The 17,669-nt window shown below is 44.4% G+C and overlaps 1 protein-coding gene across 3 annotated transcripts in view; it reads right to left on the bottom strand.

Annotated features, from left to right (window-relative positions):
• Nucleotides 1–252: 252 nt before the first annotated feature.
• WDR31 (WD repeat domain 31) overlaps nucleotides 253–17,669 on the bottom strand; it is a 32,609-nt gene continuing 15,192 nt past the window's right edge. Inside the window, exons 3-10 of one of the 3 annotated variants that reach the window (XM_014602668.3) lie at nucleotides 17,277–17,406; nucleotides 15,095–15,169; nucleotides 13,281–13,425; nucleotides 13,094–13,194; nucleotides 11,541–11,608; nucleotides 10,440–10,581; nucleotides 9,161–9,323; nucleotides 253–5,309 (exon numbers count right to left, since the gene is read on the bottom strand). In XM_014602668.3, the coding sequence (XP_014458154.2) occupies nucleotides 5,149–5,309; nucleotides 9,161–9,323; nucleotides 10,440–10,581; nucleotides 11,541–11,608; nucleotides 13,094–13,194; nucleotides 13,281–13,425; nucleotides 15,095–15,169; nucleotides 17,277–17,406 (985 nt within the window). In that variant the 3' untranslated portion in view covers nucleotides 253–5,148. Of the gene's footprint in view, nucleotides 5,310–9,160; nucleotides 9,324–10,439; nucleotides 10,582–11,540; nucleotides 11,609–13,093; nucleotides 13,195–13,280; nucleotides 13,426–15,074; nucleotides 15,170–17,276; nucleotides 17,407–17,669 lie in introns of all 3 variants that reach the window. The other 2 variants (XM_019475650.2, XM_019475649.2) reach the window with 2 other exon arrangements.

Below are 17,669 nucleotides of genomic sequence, written 5' to 3'. Positions count from 1 at the left end.
ATGAGCCAAAGCTCTCAGTAGTCTGAGAAAGGGACAGACTGAGCACTGAGGTCCACAGCCTTGTCTGCTAGTGGCAGCTCGGCAGAAAATTCTTCACTATTGGAAACACACCCAGTGCTGGCAAAGCAGGCTGTGAGTCTGGCATCAGTCCCTTCCATGTGGAGATTAAGTCTGCATCAGCATCACACACACCTTTTAAAGGGTAGGGCTCTCCAAGACAGGATTGTTATTCAATACACAAAGGCAAAGAACTTGTGTGCTCAATTTTATTTGCTCCAGCCTAGGAATATAATGTGGGCCATAAACTAGGTCATCTATAAAATACATTCCAGTTGTATTTGCAGTACAAAAAAGTGCCACTTGATCCTTTCAGTAAGTTACATTCAGACAAGTCAACAACTAAATTGGTTCAAAGGAGATTAACAGGCACCACATCTGAGTCCCACCACCTGTTACTGCAATGTAAATGAGCATCACAAGAAACCACACAGTGAAATATTCTACTAGGGGGGTGTTACATGTTCAACTTAATACTTACTAAGTGCAGTTAGAATGCAAGCAAATGAATGTTTAAGCAGTTTAGTACGTGTCAAGTACCATCATGGCATTTCAGGCGAAGATTATCTAACATAATAAGTTTAATACATCACAGCATTCCAATGATTTGCAACTGTTGCAAGTGAATGTGTCACTATGCCCCTAAAGTCATCTAGAGAAAGACAGAGACCAAGTATGCTAGTTTTTTCCTTTTACAAACCAGTGTCAGAACAGGTTTTAGTAGTACATCTACAGCATCCCTAAGAACTACACCAAATGAAGGGGACAGTTTAAACCTGAGTGGAACATACATAGTAATTCAGAGCATATAAACAGATTTCAGACAAGTGCATGACTGGACAGAACATGTCCTTCTGGCCACCCATCGTATGTTCCCTTGTATCTAATTCAAAGAGAAGCAGATGCCAAAGCAAAGGAGATATAAAAGACCACTATTCATACCACCCCACCCCATCTCTCACCCATTGACTCCTCAATCCACATCTTCACTGACTGCCTGTCTTGTATGCAGATCAGCCCAGCCGCTGGCTTCTTTACTTTTCATTCCATCCAGGAAGAGCACACACCGCCTGCAGAAACTTCCTTAACCTGACCAAGGGTTTTTGAACCCGAAAGCTTGCTTAATAATTGTTTTCCAACTATTTAAGTTGGTCTAATAAAAGATATCAGATTCACCCAAAGAACCTTGTCAGACCAAGAAAGAGGCACTAAGCACAGGCAGCTACTTGTGAACTCGGTGTAGCTATTGGGTTGGAGTCCAAAAAGGTGGCACAGAAGAAAATGTCTCTGACCCTGCAAGTTCCTGCTCTGTAGCCCCAATTTTCTCCTGCTGTAAATCTGCCTGTTGTAGGATGTTACAGAAAGAAGAGGTAACACCACAGGGAAAAGTATTGAGTTTCAGTAGAGTGATACTCTGGGCAGGAAGGATGAAAGGAAACTTGATGGGATAAACCGAGAGAGAGGAAAGAACCAAGAAAAGTGTTAACATCCATCAGGACTGTTTCAAAGGTCATTGCCCAGGAGGGGTGCAAGGCAGGTGGGAGATATGTAGTTGGGTGCGGAGGAGGTGGTGGCCGAGGCGATCACAGAACATTGTAATTGCAAGAAGGCCGATACAAACCCTCGCAAGGAACATCGGGGAAGAAGGGAGAGCATTTGAAGGGCCAGTAAGAGCAACTATTATTACAAACCTTTTCTGAAAGTACAGATTATTGGAGAAACATTTGGCTGAAATGTTATGGTCGTGATGCAGACTCTAACCTGTCAAAAGTAGAGTAGTGCAGATGGCAGCATTTGTATGAGGTGCCTGTACCCTCCATCTCAGGTAGCCAGTGTTAGCTTCCACTAAATAGAGACTGAATCTGGGGGTGGCTGGTGAATAAAGTGCATCATGTAGGGTATTAGCAGTGATGTGAGAAGCCCAAATCCCACTGAGTTGTACCCAACAGGCTGACTTCTGAGGAGCTTTTCTTTTCAGTTTCATCTTTGCTTTGGCTAACCACTGCCCACTCTGCACCACACAGAAGGAAGTGCTGGTTTTTCCCAGATTAATGTGTAGAGAAATTGGCCCCTCAAACATTAGGTCTCCAATATGGCCTTTCTGCACTACAAGCCAGAAACACTTCACTGTCCATCCCAATAACAAACACCTCCTCCAGATCACACCCCAGCTTCCAAAACAGTGCAGGGTTGCCACATGTTAAATATGAGGGTTGTTTCCTCTACACCGCCCTGCTGCATCACTGTCAGCTTGCAGACGTATTGATAGGATTCTTAAGGTTATTAGACACACTAGACACAGGGTCCCAGTCCCAGCGGCACTGCCAGCAAACCTTAAATGAAGCACGTGCCTGGCGTATCATCTGGCTGTTCACAAAGAACCAGGGGGTGTATAGTTTTACACAGGTCAGAGGTACCCTTCAAAAAGGCTCTTTAGTTGTGCTGTAAGTGAAAAGATGTCAAATTGTTACTGAGACAGAAGTGCATGAGTATTTTAACTCAGATTTGTACCAGAGAGAGGAGAAAAAGTGCCATGGACAGATTTCATGGATGACAGACATGCTCTCACATTATTTGTAAATACACATACAAAACCGTTATGAACAAAGCACCTATTTTCATCACAGGAAATTAAAAAAAAAAGATTGGCTCAAGTATAATCTCACGTGAAAAGTGCCCTAAATCCAAAGCAGAGCCAGCAGCTCTACCTAATAACAGCAGCTACCTTGGAGTGAGCCAAAGAAATGCCCATTGCATTAGACCACTGCAGAGCACAATGCTCAGAGACTTGGCCACAAGCATCAAGTTACTTAGGTACCAGGCCTGGGAGTCATGAAAGGGGAGGAAGCTAGTGGCAACCCCTGTAGTTAGGCTGCCCATCGCATAAGAGAGCCCAGGTTTCTTGGAAGCTTGCTCAAAACTGTTTGGAGAACTGAGCCTCTAGGCACAAAACCAACAAAGTGGTTATACGGAGGTGGGACATCTCTAAGGGATTATTCAGGATGGAGGATGCAAGGGCTCAGGAGCGCACAGAAAGTGGCATGATTTGGTATGTACCCTCCTCCAATGCCACAAAGAAGGAAGACCTTCTCCTGTCATCAGCCACTATAGTTAGCCTTTTTTGGCCAAGTGACCACAGTTCACAGTCTCACCCCACATGGGTGGTATCACTAACCATAGTTTCATAGCTAGTTGGCAGCCATGTCAGGCAGGAACATGGCAGGAGCTGTAGCAGACAAAGGATCTTTCTGTTGTTAGTGAACACAGAGACTTTGCATCTATTCCAGTTGACTACCTAGCGTCATCTGCATGTGAGGCAGCAGCAGCCACAATGGAGAAACCCCCTAGCGATTTCAGTGACTGTATGCTCAGAGTCAGCCCGATCGCCATCTTTGGGGTCAGGAAGGAATTGAACCCATGGTCAGGTTGGTATGGATTGTGGGGGATTTTGCCTTCGTCTATAGCAGGGGGGATGGCCTTCTGCCCAGGATCTCTTGAGAGTATATTGGGTATATTTTATAGCAGCAGGACATTGGCTGCCATGGTTCCCCTGCTTTACCTGTGGCAGGTTAGGATGCTAAGTCTATGTTGCATCAGGGTTGAGGGTAGTCTTATGTAGAGTTTAGATTATGGTTTGTATGGGATGGTTTGGACAGGGGTGATCCTGCCTCAGGCAGGGGGATGGATTAGGTGACCTCTGGAGGTCCCTCCCAGCCCTACTTCTGTATGACAGAACATTTGCCTAAGTTCTCCTTTCCAGAGAATATTCTGAACCTCACTTTAATCCACCAGGAATAAGCCACCAGGAAAAGGACAGCATAAGCACTTCTGAGAGCTGGTTGTCATTATACTGGGAAAACGGTCAGGCTCTGGTGTTCGGTATCATATAGGAAAAAAGGGCTGCCTTGTACCTGGCAAGCCTGGTAATCACTGGACAGCCCTCTTTCTGCAAATCCCTGTTACCTGGAAGGTATGGGTCTCTCTGAAACCTTTTCTTATAGGGTGACCCTCATGCCATGAAAGAGGATGAAGTCCCTGTCACCAAAGATTTCTCTTCCCTACTGAGGGAGGCCACACTTATAACACCGAGCTCATACAACACAAGTATTCTCCTCAAGCCTAAGGTTTCTGTGGCACCATCTTTAGCTGCACTAAACAGTACAATGAATATGATCAATAAAAAATGGGTTGAACTTTCCTAACCCAGTGCCTTGGCACTTCTCAATGCTGCATTGTTCATTCATTTAGTCAGTCACTGATACCTCCAGAAACAAGAAGTTCATTCCAAATCCTGAAGCCTAAAAGGTGGTTTCCAGGTTTATACAGAGAGCTTTGCCGCTTCATTGCACAGCACTCTGCTTCTAACCTGAGAGTAACAGAATAGTCCTTTTGTCCCTCAAAGGGTCAGTATGGTACACAGTATTCATACCCCAGAGTCTCTACTCTTTCAAGGTATTGTGTAGTGAGCCAGACTCCAAGCTAGTGTGGCCCCTGGGGTACAGAATGGAGATGCTGATTTAAAACCAATTAGGTAAGAGAGACGTTACTGTAGTTTCTCCTTCTATCTAACTGACTGAATTCATGTAATCCCTTATGTACATTTCTTAGAAAAGGAAAATGAACGAAGGAATTGGATGAAGCTAGGAGTGGTGTCTCCACATGATATCAAGTCCATACCACCATAGAGGGCAAAGCCAAATTCCTTCTAAGGAACAGAGTTCCACATAGGTAGTTAGCTTATTTTAGTACAGTCTTAGCTTATGTGTCTTGTTCCCTAACCTTACAAGACTTACAAGTAGTTTTCTTGTAATTTGTGCAAGTCAAACTCTTTTAAACTTAAAAATTGGCCTAAATGCATCTACAGTTTGGCTTTAAAAATGTAGCAATTGTCACCTCAGAAACTGAACCTGACCAGTCCTGCCACTTCTGCATTTGATTTACATCATCGCTGCTGGGGGCTGAATTAATGAAGTCCCCTTACAGGTGACTGATCAGTAAATCTTGGAAGTGACTCAGAACCCTTCTTAAGCAGGCAGGAGTCTCCAGCCTTTGACCTGCCACATAGCCTTCTTCAGGGAAGGTCTCTGCAAATCAGAATTTGGCCACTTCTTGGAGTTCCAGGTCCTTTGCGTTATTTATTCTGAGTAAGTGAATTCCTGAGTTAAAGCTGGCACAGAGGAGAGTAGAACTGTCGCAGACTGCCAGGGAAGCCAGGGGTCCAGATCCTTCAAGGCACAAGGTGGTCAGGCAGGCTGGAGAGGGAACAGAGAAGTCATCAGTTAGCAGAATTCTTCATCCCTGCATTCAGATGTTCATTGCTGCCATTCAGAAGTTAATCATCACCAGCAGGACAAGAACCAATAGCTACCTGGAGGAAACAAAGGAGCTTTTCCTAAGTTGCCCTCTACAAGCAGAATGCAGTTATACAATGATGTGCTTCTGCACACACTGGGCGCATCTACATGAGACACTACGTCGCTGTAGCAATGAGCTACGACGCTGTAGTTCGTTGCTACGGTGACATAGCATTGGCAGGCAAAAGCTGTGTCACTGAGCTACTGCACAGTAGCAACAAAGCACTGTGCAGTAGAGTCGGAAATGACCCATGCACTGCCAGGACTGTGCAGTAATGGTGGTTACTGCACAGTCATTAAGTACTTGCTTTAGCATTTTGTACTAAATGACTGCGCAGTAACAATTGCGCAGTCAGGGGCACATGTAGATGTGTCCATTAAGAGCTGAACATTTAAATGATGCAGTGGTCCAGTAGATTAGATCCAACCCTACCTTATCTCTCCATAGTCAGGTAGTTCTTCCTGGCTGTGGAATTTCCATCCTTGGAAGTTTTTAAGAGGAGGTTAGATAAACGCTCGTCTGAAATGGTTCAGACAGGTATGATCCTATTTTGAGCTGGGGTTGGACTAGCTGACTTCCTGAAGGCCCTATTTTCTTAAGAGTTTATGACATTACTTGTCTGTTGAGGGGACTAAGCTAGAGTATTACTTGTTTTGTTTGGTTCCTTTGCTTAGATTTTCCTTTCTGGGAGTTCCCAACACAAAGAGATACGGTCCAGACATTCATCTCAGTGAAAAGCACAGCCAGCCATCCTATTACTGCATGGCTACTGGATTCTAATCAGCCAGATCCCAGCTACAATCATGCTCAATCAGGCGAATGGATGTTACAACAAACTACTCTTGATATCACTTACATACTGAGTTAATGCCTTTCCAGGGGCCAACCTGAATTAACATTCCCAGAATACTTCCTCCTCATTTCTTTATCACCACTACCTTTGACTTAAATTAACAAAAGCATTACTGTTTCTCAAAGGCTGGAAAGTATACTGCTCTGCCAGTACTGGGGGTATTAGAACAAGCTTACTCCCAAAGCTCAGGAGGTTCTAGCACCGGGTGTATCTATGTATTTTATATGGAGACTTGCAGCCCATACAGAGTGAGAAGACCTAAAGGCCTGTGTGTTCTGGAGCATTTGTAGTATCTTCCTGCCATGACAATGACCCTGGCAGTGATTCTCACAGTGTGGGTGCATCTACACGTGCCATTAAGGTGATGTGATAAACTCTGGCAAGGTTTGTGCTGAAGTCAGCTGCTCCTGGGCACAGCGTCTGCACATGTCCCCAGGACCAAAGCAGTTTGAGTCAGGGTGGAGCAGCCCTGAGCTGGCAGGAAGCCCAGGGATGACAACACCGGGTGGTGAAGAGGCTGGCTGGGGCATGAGGGTGCTAAAGTGCAGAGCCAGGCGGCAGGCAGCCCCCACACTTTAGCACCCTAGTGCCCCAGCCAACCCCTGTCACCACCTACACGTGTGTTTCAGCAGAGTTAAGTACTCTGCCATAAGATAGATAGTACTGTCAGGGATAGTGCTAACAGCAGAGTTAATTTACTGTGCCCTAATATCAGCACACATGTAGATGATGATGCTGTACTGAGGAGCTAATTAGTCAACACTGTAGTAAAGTGCACATGTAGATGTACCCAGTATGTACAAAACACATGAACATGATCAAGTGCACTGTTTTGTTCTGAATTTGTAGACAACTTAACACGGTAGAGTCCTAGTCCATGGTGGGATATCCTAGATACTACCACCATAGAAAAAATAAGCAACACACAATTTTACAAGTGGCTTATATATTATCAAAGCTAGTGCAGCAATGGACTGTGGTTTATTATGGATTCAGACTGAGTTCTGGTTGGGAGATGGCATAGGCACTTTCAGAGTGCCCTGTATAGCCAGGAGACTGCTAGGTTGGCTTCAGCTTCATGTTATTCTCACTGCTAGGATTTCCCTACAGGGGATGCTTAGGTGAACTGTTAGCAGTCAGAGAGTCTCTGGAAACCCTTGTTTATATTGGATGTGTTACACTGAAGGTGCACTTTGAGATCCTGAAATATGAAATACAAAGGGATTCACTCTCCAGAGTTGCATAGAGCATTTTGTTTGCTTTTCTTTTGAAGACACTGATTTTATTATCCAGCAGAGAATAATATGTCAATATTTATGTAACACTGGGAACATCTACATGAGACACTACTGTGCAGTAGCAATGAGCTCCTGTGCAGTACCTTATTGCTACTGCGCAGTAGCATTGGTAGGCACTGACCGTAATGCAACACTACTGTGCAGAACTGTCTGAAAAAAAAGAGCGTGGGGATGCTACTGGACAATAAACTATGGCTACTGCGCAGTTATTTAGCATTGGCTTATGCAAATACTAAATGACTGCACAGTAACAACTGCACAGTCCACTGCTCATGTAGACATGGCCACTGTCAACTCCATGCTGGGTTAAAAGGAGAAGCACATTTGACAGGAATCTGCATCTACTTAAATCTCAAAATGGCTTAGAAAATTTAATTCCACCTAGATTAAGCTAAAATTTGATCTAGGTGTTCTGGCAACTGGCCAAAGAACAAGTGATTTGCCAATATCATGATCATCCCAACATGGAATGACAGACATAGACTGGGTTATAAAACCCGAGTATAGAATAACACAGAGGAAAAAACATTTCTATGGAATATTAGAAAATCTTCCCTTTCCCTACCACTGTAACCTACTGTGCTGATTTGAGAGACAGACATTTAAATGGACAAAAGTGTCCTATGATAATTGTTTGTACTGGATACGGTTACAGACTCTAAACTTCATCTGTTTCCCAAGCAGCTCTGTGTACCTGGAACGAGAGATAAGCAGCCCTGTAACACAAGCCTGCCGGCAGAACAGTGCTTGGCAAGCCTGTACTCTTCATTGTGCTCAGAGACCGTAACCTTTACTGTACCCTGTGTGTTTGGTGGGGATTAACCCCACAATGCCTTTAATTCCCAACTGAGGAACTACATGAGATCATCCATCATGTTGACAGTGGGCGTGTCTACACATGCCTCTATGGCCTCATTGTTACTGCGCCATCACTTAGTGCTTCCTAAAAAGAACATGCCGGTGGTGCATGTTTATTTTTAGCTGCAACATCACTGTAGCAATGCGCTATAGTGATGGAGCACATTGCTATGGCAATGGAGCTGCAGCATTGTTGTGGTTTGACTCCCAATGCTATGTCGCCATAGTGTGTTGCTACAGCTGTTGGATAAATGACCAATGCATAGTATATGGACAACTGAGGCAAGAAGTTGCGTCACATGTAGATGCACCCAGTGAGCATTTGATCACAAAGCCCAGCAGGTCCCAAAGTGGAATCACAGCTCTCTAGAGCTGGATTCCCTGGAACTTCCCCATAGCTGTTATTTCACCCCTACCTGCCCCCTTGCTGCTGAACTTGGTCACATCCAAAGAACTTCACCCTTAATAATGTCCTGTCAATTTAAACAGGATAGAAGTCTGCTGCAATGTGACAAACTTGAAAGGGCTTTATATATTTGTGATACAGAAACTAAATTGAGTCCACCAGGGTATCCAACATAGCTATTTGGTAAGCTTATTCCAGTCACAACCTACACAGGCTGCATGTCAATTCAAGGTTCAATAGCCCATCCCCATCCTTCAGAGATAAAGAAATAAGAAAGGAAGTTTGAAGATCCTGTGGTTACATTCACACAACATGTAATTCCCTGCAAGTCACCTGCAGTATCCTGGTTCCAGATCTTCACCATGCAGTCATGTGAGGAAGTAGCAATGACTGGGGTCAGACCCAGACCCTTTGGAAGGAAGATGCATGATGCAATGGTTTGGAAATGCCCCTTGTATTCACATACTCGGTTTTTAGTCTGTCGAAGGTCCCAGAGCTGCAAGGGAAGGGACACAAAGTATTCCAGCCTCCAGCTGCTCCACAGCTATTATGATAATTATTTAATAACAAAATAGGGGGCTTTATAAAGAAAAACACATTGCTACATTGTTAAACAATCTTCTTGCCATCCCAAATCTGCCCCTGTAGTCAGAAATTATCACAGAGAAGTTTCAGCTTGTTGCTCTGCTTTCCCATCCTCTTCAATGTTTGGCACACAGCATCACATATATCCATCTCATTTCTCAGTCCCTGATTTGTAGGGTTGCTGGCTTTCTCTCTCATTCCCTGCTCAAGATGACTCTAAATGGCAAATTCCACACGCCCAAGGTACAAGTACTTAGCCACACAATTCCCATGAACTCTGAGCAGTCATGAGACAGTACAGCCAGATCCTGGATCAAATGAATGCAACAGTGATTTTGCCACACCCTTAAACAGGGATCAAAATTTGGTTCTAGACTCTAGAATCTAGAGCTTCTCCTTAGAAGAACTTCAGTGTCTAAGGGGATGACTTTTCTTTTCACAAAATAATTATCAATTTAGATAGGGGTTATGGACTTCTACCGTATTTGATGCAGCAAGCACTCACAGCCAGATGCTCACATATCTCATTTGTGTTTTTCCTTCTCTCTTCCTCATTGGGCCCCCTGTGAAGGCTGTCTGTCCTGTCAGTGTTTATAGATGTCTGCCCTGAGAAATTCTGACAAAGCCCCCGAGAGCACTCATGAGCAGGGAGTTATACATATGTTTACATTTTGCAGGACTGGGTCTTTAGATTGCAAAGTCCGATAGGAAGTAACCTGTCTGGTGTGCTTCCTGCTAAGCACTTCGTATTTGTTCTAGAACTAAGATGAAACTGAGATAAAGGCAGAGTACTTCTTATTCCAAAAGAAGGAAGAGATGTAAAAAAAGTAGAGAGACCTGGACAGCAGGTCTTAGCAGGTAACGCCAATGTGGAAGCTAATGCAATGTGAAAGCTGTTCTACCTGGCAGTATAGGTCCTAGTATGATGATGTGAACACTGTGAACCCTGCTGCCAGCCAGCTGTGCCACCTGTGTTTTTAAAAGGAAGAGGGCAAGCAGCACTGTGCTGTTCAGCTAGCAAACTCACCGTTGCTTCACAACCCTCCCCAGCAAAGCCATTACTGCTGCTGATGCAGTATTGCCCGTCTTGGCTCACATCACAGTAGGTCTGAATATGCTGCTTTCCAGGGAAGGTGTGTGCCACCTGCAGTTTCCGACTATCCCACATTCTGGAAGGAATAACAAGAACAAGGAAAGCCAAGTTAATGACACAGTTAAAAACCTGGCCAGTTCCTGAGGCAGAATCTGAAAAGAACAAGAAAGGTCTAATTTGATGCATCACTGTGGTGATATGAAGCACCCGATCCCTCCACACTGTTAGCCTGGCCTCTTCTGTCCACTCCTCTACCTTGGGTTTCCTAGACTCTTCCACTCTTGGCCTTTGCTCTGGCTGAGTCTGATGATTTGTGGTGCCCCTTAGATGTGAACTAGAGGTCCTCTTCCTTCCTCCCAAGTGACAGTCATTTCCTCCCTTCAGCTCTAGTCTCCAAGACTGCAGGCTCTTTGGGGTGAGGCTGCCACTTATTGTAGACTGATTTGTAGTGTTTAGCACAGCAAGCCCCCATCTCAGCTAGATCCCCTAGCAGGTGCTGATGCAACATTAAACAACCACAACAGCCTTTCCTGCTCACTTTGACCTACAGCTTTTGTTCAGTCCCTTTCCCCTTCTGCCATCTATTGCTGCCTCCCTCCACTGCCCCCTTGATGTAATTAGGCTTATAAGGGAGGTTACATCACAGCCACTTGGAAAGGACTTGCAAGGCCACTTCCTCTTTAGTTTGTAATGTAGCTTCCAAATAGGAAGTTCTTCATCTTCCCATTTTCAGTGTTAATGACAGAATAAATATGCAAGTGTCCCCTCAATATGGCTGTGAGACTAGCCAAGGACAGTGCTGCCCTGTCCTGCAAGGGAGCAGGTATAAGGAAGAAAGCCTTGGGAATGCTGTCCCTTGAAAGAGGTAGAAAGGCCCCAAAGATAGTCATGGTGCATGGCAGAGAGGCATGGAACTACCTAGACAGCTGAGCACAAATGAGAGGTCTCACAGCTTCAGGCCACCAGCAGCTACCATCCCACCAAAAGGTCTAATTAACAACAGATCTGCCACTGATCACCACTGATAGGATTTACCTTATCAATTTATCCTCTGATGTCTGGATGAAGTAAGGTTCTCTAGGAACCCAGCACAGGTGTGTTACCTGTGAAAGGGGAAGAACAATTAGAAACCTGCCCATGCACAAAGCCCAAACTGATGCCTGCCCACAAATGTACTGTGATAGTGCCCCACTCTAGTCCAGTTCTGAGTGATCTTGTCTAGAGCAAAGAGGGCTGGACAAAGGTTTCTCTGGACCCAACAGTGCAGCTCCTTTGCTTGGGACAGGGGTGCTTGTAGGTGCAGTGCCTGTAGGCTATTAGGAGATTGGGAAAGTGCTGGGAGGGAAAGGATCTTTATTAAAGCAGATCAAACAAGAGTTTAAGGCTGGGAGAAGATAGGTAATGGAGTATTAAAGAAGTGTGTACATGCATGGATTTCACATATGCTGGAAGAGGCTGATAGGAAGAGTTGTGCAAATGGGCTAGGATTACACTGAAAGAGCATAATATCCTCTCTCTCCTCCTATTCTGCACTGTCTACTTAGCATTATGGGGTAGGGACCCTTCTTATTGTCTGGGATACCCAGGCCATTTTCAGTTTGCTCATGATTTTTGACATTTGAATTTGGTCCAGATTCTCCTGTATGTGTAACATCTACTTACTCTAGACTGCTTTTGACCCAGTGGGCACATCTACATGTTCCTTAATGCACTTTTGCTACTGCACATTAAGTTTAGTACTTCGAATATGAGGCGCTATATAAAGGCGCATTAGACTACCCTAATGCACAGTAGCAAAAGTAAATGCCTTTTTAGTGACACTTAATGTGCAATAGACTAAGTCTACTGTACATTAACATATTAGCACTGTTCTTGCTGTGATGCTTTAATACACAGTAAAATAAACTACTGCTTATTAAAGCACACATATAGATGCACCCAGTGTTCTCTAAAACTGCAGCCTCTGTCCTTCAGCCAACAATTCTGTTACAATTGCAATACAGGGTTTTCCAAAGAGAATTTGAGGCTGGTAGGAGTGGCCAGACCCAAAGCATTGGGGAGTGAGACTGCAATGCACACAGAACAGATGTCTCATGGGCTTGGGCACTGTGCCCCACTCATTACTGGAAGGGCAGAGATGACAGAAATACAGCCTCTGTGCTCACTTATCTGCTAGCCTTATTGAACAGACAGCCTTCAAACAAGCCCAGGTCATACAAATTGGGTATTTGGTGACATGGACCCAGCAACTCCACCCACAACGGCCTCTGGAGGGCCATTCTTTGGTAACTACTCCCAGCTGTTTCAGCTTTGGCCAGCCTAGAGATCCTGAGTTTGGACCTTTGTCGAAATTAAATGCATCTTTCAGAGGCTTTATGCAGCTGGAGCTTCTTGTCTCTTTTGGGAACAAGGCTAGCCTTCCAGGAGGCCTGGTCTCCAGGTACTTCAAAGGAAAACTGGGCAACTCAGGTTTATATAATGCTAGACTAGCAGTATAAATAGCTTCCTCTTTGCGTAGTTTTACATGCATCATGAGCCAGTGGGAAGATAGCTGCAGTCTGGGGATGAACTATGCTCAGGACTCTTACCAGATTCCTGGAGATGGCAGTTCTGCACAGGCACTCCCCGGTCTCTATGTCCCATTTGCAAATGGTGTTATCTCGGGAGCCTGTGCATAGCTGTGAAGCATCTACAATCACAATGAGCTTATGTAAAAAAGGAGGGCAAAAGCAAAATTTGGATAATCACTGGAAACAGGAGGCAGCTTTTCCCCACCTGGGCTCACAACTAGTCCAGTTACAACCAAGTCATGTCCTGGGAAGTGTTGGCTTGGCCCTGAGTTCCCAGACAATTCCCACATCATGACTGTCTTGTCACGGGATGCACTGAAGAATCTGTTTGATTCAAAGACACAGGCAACCTACACAGAACAGTGTGGAAAAGAAGGTTTTGATTATTTGATCAGGCAAACTTCATGGCAAGATAAGCACAGCAAGTCTGCAATAGTACCAGAGCTGGAAATTCCACTGCAGCTATATGCTCATCGCAAAGCTCAGGTTATGCACCAAAGACTCTGGGCTATGACTGCATTTCCATGAACCAAACTTGCTGGGTGCTCTGGCCAATAGCAACCCCAAAGTGTAGCCTCCTTCTGCATAAGCATGAGGATATATAACACAATCACAGGCCACTTTGCCACGAGACCCTGCATCATTCAGTGCACGGATGTTCAATTCAGATGCAGTTATGAAGGTCTTGTTTTCTCCTCACTGTTCAATGCATGGCCTCTATACCTTATTTACTACACACATCAAACCTTACTCTTAAGACTAATTTATTATTGGCTGTTCCATGATGCTCATGGAACATACTTTGTGACAGGATGTGAAATTCTTTTGTAAGCTTTCTATCATATCTGTGCATGCTTCCATTTTCCTGACTTGACTGAATGCTGTTATGTGCTGGGAAGGAATGGGTTAACTTTCAACCTGGACTAGGAGAGGGTGGGAAGAAGGTGAAATGTTGGCTTCTTTACTAATGGCTGTGGCTAATAGTGGGCCATCAGGAATTCTTCCTAAGGAAGAAGATGAGCCATTCAGTGTAAGTGGTAATGACTGGTGATACCCTTCAAGGACTAGTGCCTAGGAAGCAGATCAAAGAAGTCGGGCATGAGAAACTGGCTTAAAAAGGGAGTCACAACTTGGATTCTGGGACACAGAAAGATGTCATGAACCAAAAAGGACACAGCTCCAAAGGCCAATTCTTCCTGCTGACAGGGGCTCTATTTAGGCATAGCATAGTCATTGTGACACCAGGACTCAGTTAGCCAATAAATACGGTCTTCTTTGAGAAAGGCTGCCTGCTGTGCTGCATTTCACTTCAAGTTGCCCTCCTTCCCTTCCTGCAGGAGGGTCCTTATAAGGAGCTAGCCAGTTGAAGCTCACTGATGAGGCCCTAGAGACAAGGAAGGATTGTGTGATCTAAGGTCTGGCCTCAGTCCAATGAGCCATGGGCCCACCTCCATTGGAAGCTATGCCTGGACTGGTTTTAAGGAGTAGTCAGAGAGACCGTGCAAAGAATGGTGGTCCCAAACGGGAACACTTCTGTGGAATCCATGATGTAATTAATTAACAATTCATCTTTAGCACCCCTTAAAGAAGGGAATGGGCAATATCATCCTTATTCTATAGGTGGGGACCAGAGGCACTAAGAAATTACTGTAAAAATATCCATTAATTTTTGGTGTTCAATTTGGTATTCTAGGACCAGCATTTTACAGAGTACTTATAATGAACTGGGCTTCACTTATGTTTAAAGCACAGCTCCCACTGACTTCAGCTGCAGCTGTGAGCACTCAGCACTTCTACAAATAAACTACAGGGTCTCAAAATCATCAGTCAGGGATTATTGAAAACTAAGCATCTAGCCCCAAGGACTCTCCACATCTTTCTTTCTGCCTGAGGAAAGTCATGCCTGCTGGGGATGATGAACCACCACAAGTATCTCTTGATTCCTCAGTCTCTGACAGATGTTAGAGATTCCAGTAGTAACATAAGACTTGTGCTTCACCTGTTAAGTCTGCTATGTACCTTGGTCACCTCACGTTCATGTCCAAGGAACCTCTTCAACACAGCTCCTGATCTCCAGTTGTATATGACGACAGTCTACAGAAAGAACCATTTAGATTAATTCAGCATAGACAAAGTTGTGTAGTAACTGAAGCTATTCACACTGGTCTGCAAGTTAAAATAGCTCTGGTTTCTTTCAGGCAAATAGCTTTTTCTAACAAAGAGATTAGGCCTATTGATAAAGTGCACTAAGGAAGGATGTGCTCAAAGAACCAGGAAAAAATAGCAGTGGTAGTTTGAAAATGTACATATCTGTTGAAATAAGGGAATTTTCTAGACCAAAATACACCCAAGCGACATTTCCTTGAAGCTGGATTTATACCTTAGGGTTGCAGTGACAATATAAACTGTCAATAAAGCAAGACAAGCCTCAGCAACAGACCAGAAATATCAAAGCATACAGCCTTGGTTCCAAGCCTCAGGTAATAAATTATTCTTTTGGTCTTGAAATACAACAGTGATTTTTAGATCCCTTCTCAGAAGCTTTTCTTTTACAGTATAAAACACATCAAGGTGTATTGATTTTTAAGGACAAAGAAGCAATGAGATCATCTAATCTGACCTTCTGTATGACAAAAACTATAAAATTCCCCCAATTACCCTGTATTGAGCCAAATAACTTGTATTTGACTAAAATGTCTTTCAGGAAGGTATCCAACTATGACCTGAAAATTGCCAGAGAATCTACCACTCCATCAAATTTTACCTTGATATTAAAAGATACAGAAAAGCACTACTTGTCTATGAGAACAATAAAGCCAGGCTTGATTTTGAATAGTCTTCTAAACTTCTTCAAATCAAGAAAAAATGCAATAGGATCCAAAAGCTGGAATGCCAATTCATGTCACCTGCATTTGTGTGATTTTAGCATTGCGTTTCTAACAGGATTGCCTTCTCAACCCTTGGGAGTAGTGTCCTTCTCTCCTCCTTTTTAAGAAATAGCTTGTGATATTCTCTCACTAAGACTGGAGTTTTTTTTGGAAGACTGTTGTTGACTCCTCATTCATGACCTTTGCCCACCCCCTGTCTGTCTCCTATACCACCAGTTTGGGTTTTATCTATGTAGCTTCATGTATGTGGGCTTTCTCTAGTTAGACAGTTTTTAATAAGAGACTGCATGTCTGAGTTGTAGAAAGTCCCAGGTGCCCAAGCCAAGAGGCAGTGTGAGAAGTGGAGGATGTGGAACAAGTGTGCTAACCACCAGGCTACTGGGCAAAAAGTGGACTTCCACCCATATTCAAGAGTGAACACAAAGTGCTGCACTATCTACCAAAATCTGATGTTGCTAGACTGGTGTTATGGTTCAGGCAGGGGTTTCTTCTCTGAGGGTGCTGACTAATTACCTCTGCAGTAAAGCATCACCATCTATGCATGTGGCACTATTAGGCTTTAGTAAATTAATTAACTCTACTGTAGGACAGTACTGCCTGACACAAGTACTATCCTACAGTGGAGTAGTTACATGCAGAGAAATGCACATGTAGACAGTGATGGGGCTGGCTGGGGCACGAGGGTGCTTCAGTGTGAGGGCTGCCTGCTGACCAGCCCCACACTTTAGCACTCTTGTGCCCCAGCCAGCTTCTCTTCAGCATGTTGAGCTGGGTTGGAGCAGACCCAGGCTAGCAGGCTGACCACCGGGTCCCCTGCCAGCCAGAGCTGCTCCTCCCTGGCTCAATGTGCTGTGGTCCCAGGTGCATGTGCAAACACTGCATGTGGGAGCAATAAACTCTGGTGCAAACTGTGCCAGAGTTTATTGTGTCACATTAATATCATGTGTAGACATGTCCTGAGCAGTCCAGATTCTGATGGCACAAGTGGCTCCTTTGCAGCCCTGAATCAGATGCCTAAACCCTGAGGAGGAGCAGGTGCTGACACATACCCCTGCACATAGCATTTCCTGCTGAATTCCTATGAGACCTGGACCCCCTCAGGAGACACATACATCCAATTCACTATACAGGAAGCCTTGCACCTAAACCCTCACTATCTGGATTGCCTCCACAAGCAACATACTTATATTTTAGGTTGTGATGTCTACATGGTAGTATCTATAAGGTCAATTTGGATTAGAGATCTGACCCTGTACTTCCTTTGTATCCATTTGTATTTATTTGTTCTCTGAGGATGTTGATGTGCTCCCCACCTTATCCTTTCCTCCTGACACACACAGATCTGATTTCAGAGCAGCCACAGAAGTAACCGCATCAGTGTGAGCAGGGCTGTATTGCTGAATAGCTTTAACAGGACTGTTCTCTTCCATGTAACCACCAGCCCTGCCAATGAGGAAGAGACACAGTAGTGTGAATTTCAGTAAATATTACACAGAAGTTATCATACATACATCCCCACCTCAAAAAACACTCAACAGCGTGTCAAATTAGACTGAATTTTGAAGGGTAGCAGCACCTTCTTTCCCAAACAAATGCTGTATTTGCAGATGCTAGAGGTAAGCAGGCCAACACTAAGCTGCAGCAAATTCAGAGACTGGTCCCATAAGGACATGCATTTGTTCCCTGGACCAGATGTAGTTTGAAAG

The sequence above is a fragment of the Alligator mississippiensis genome, chromosome 12 (assembly GCF_030867095.1).
Source record: "Alligator mississippiensis isolate rAllMis1 chromosome 12, rAllMis1, whole genome shotgun sequence".
Lineage (NCBI taxonomy): Eukaryota > Metazoa > Chordata > Crocodylia > Alligatoridae > Alligator > Alligator mississippiensis.
This window is presented reverse-complemented; position numbering and strand designations above follow the sequence as displayed.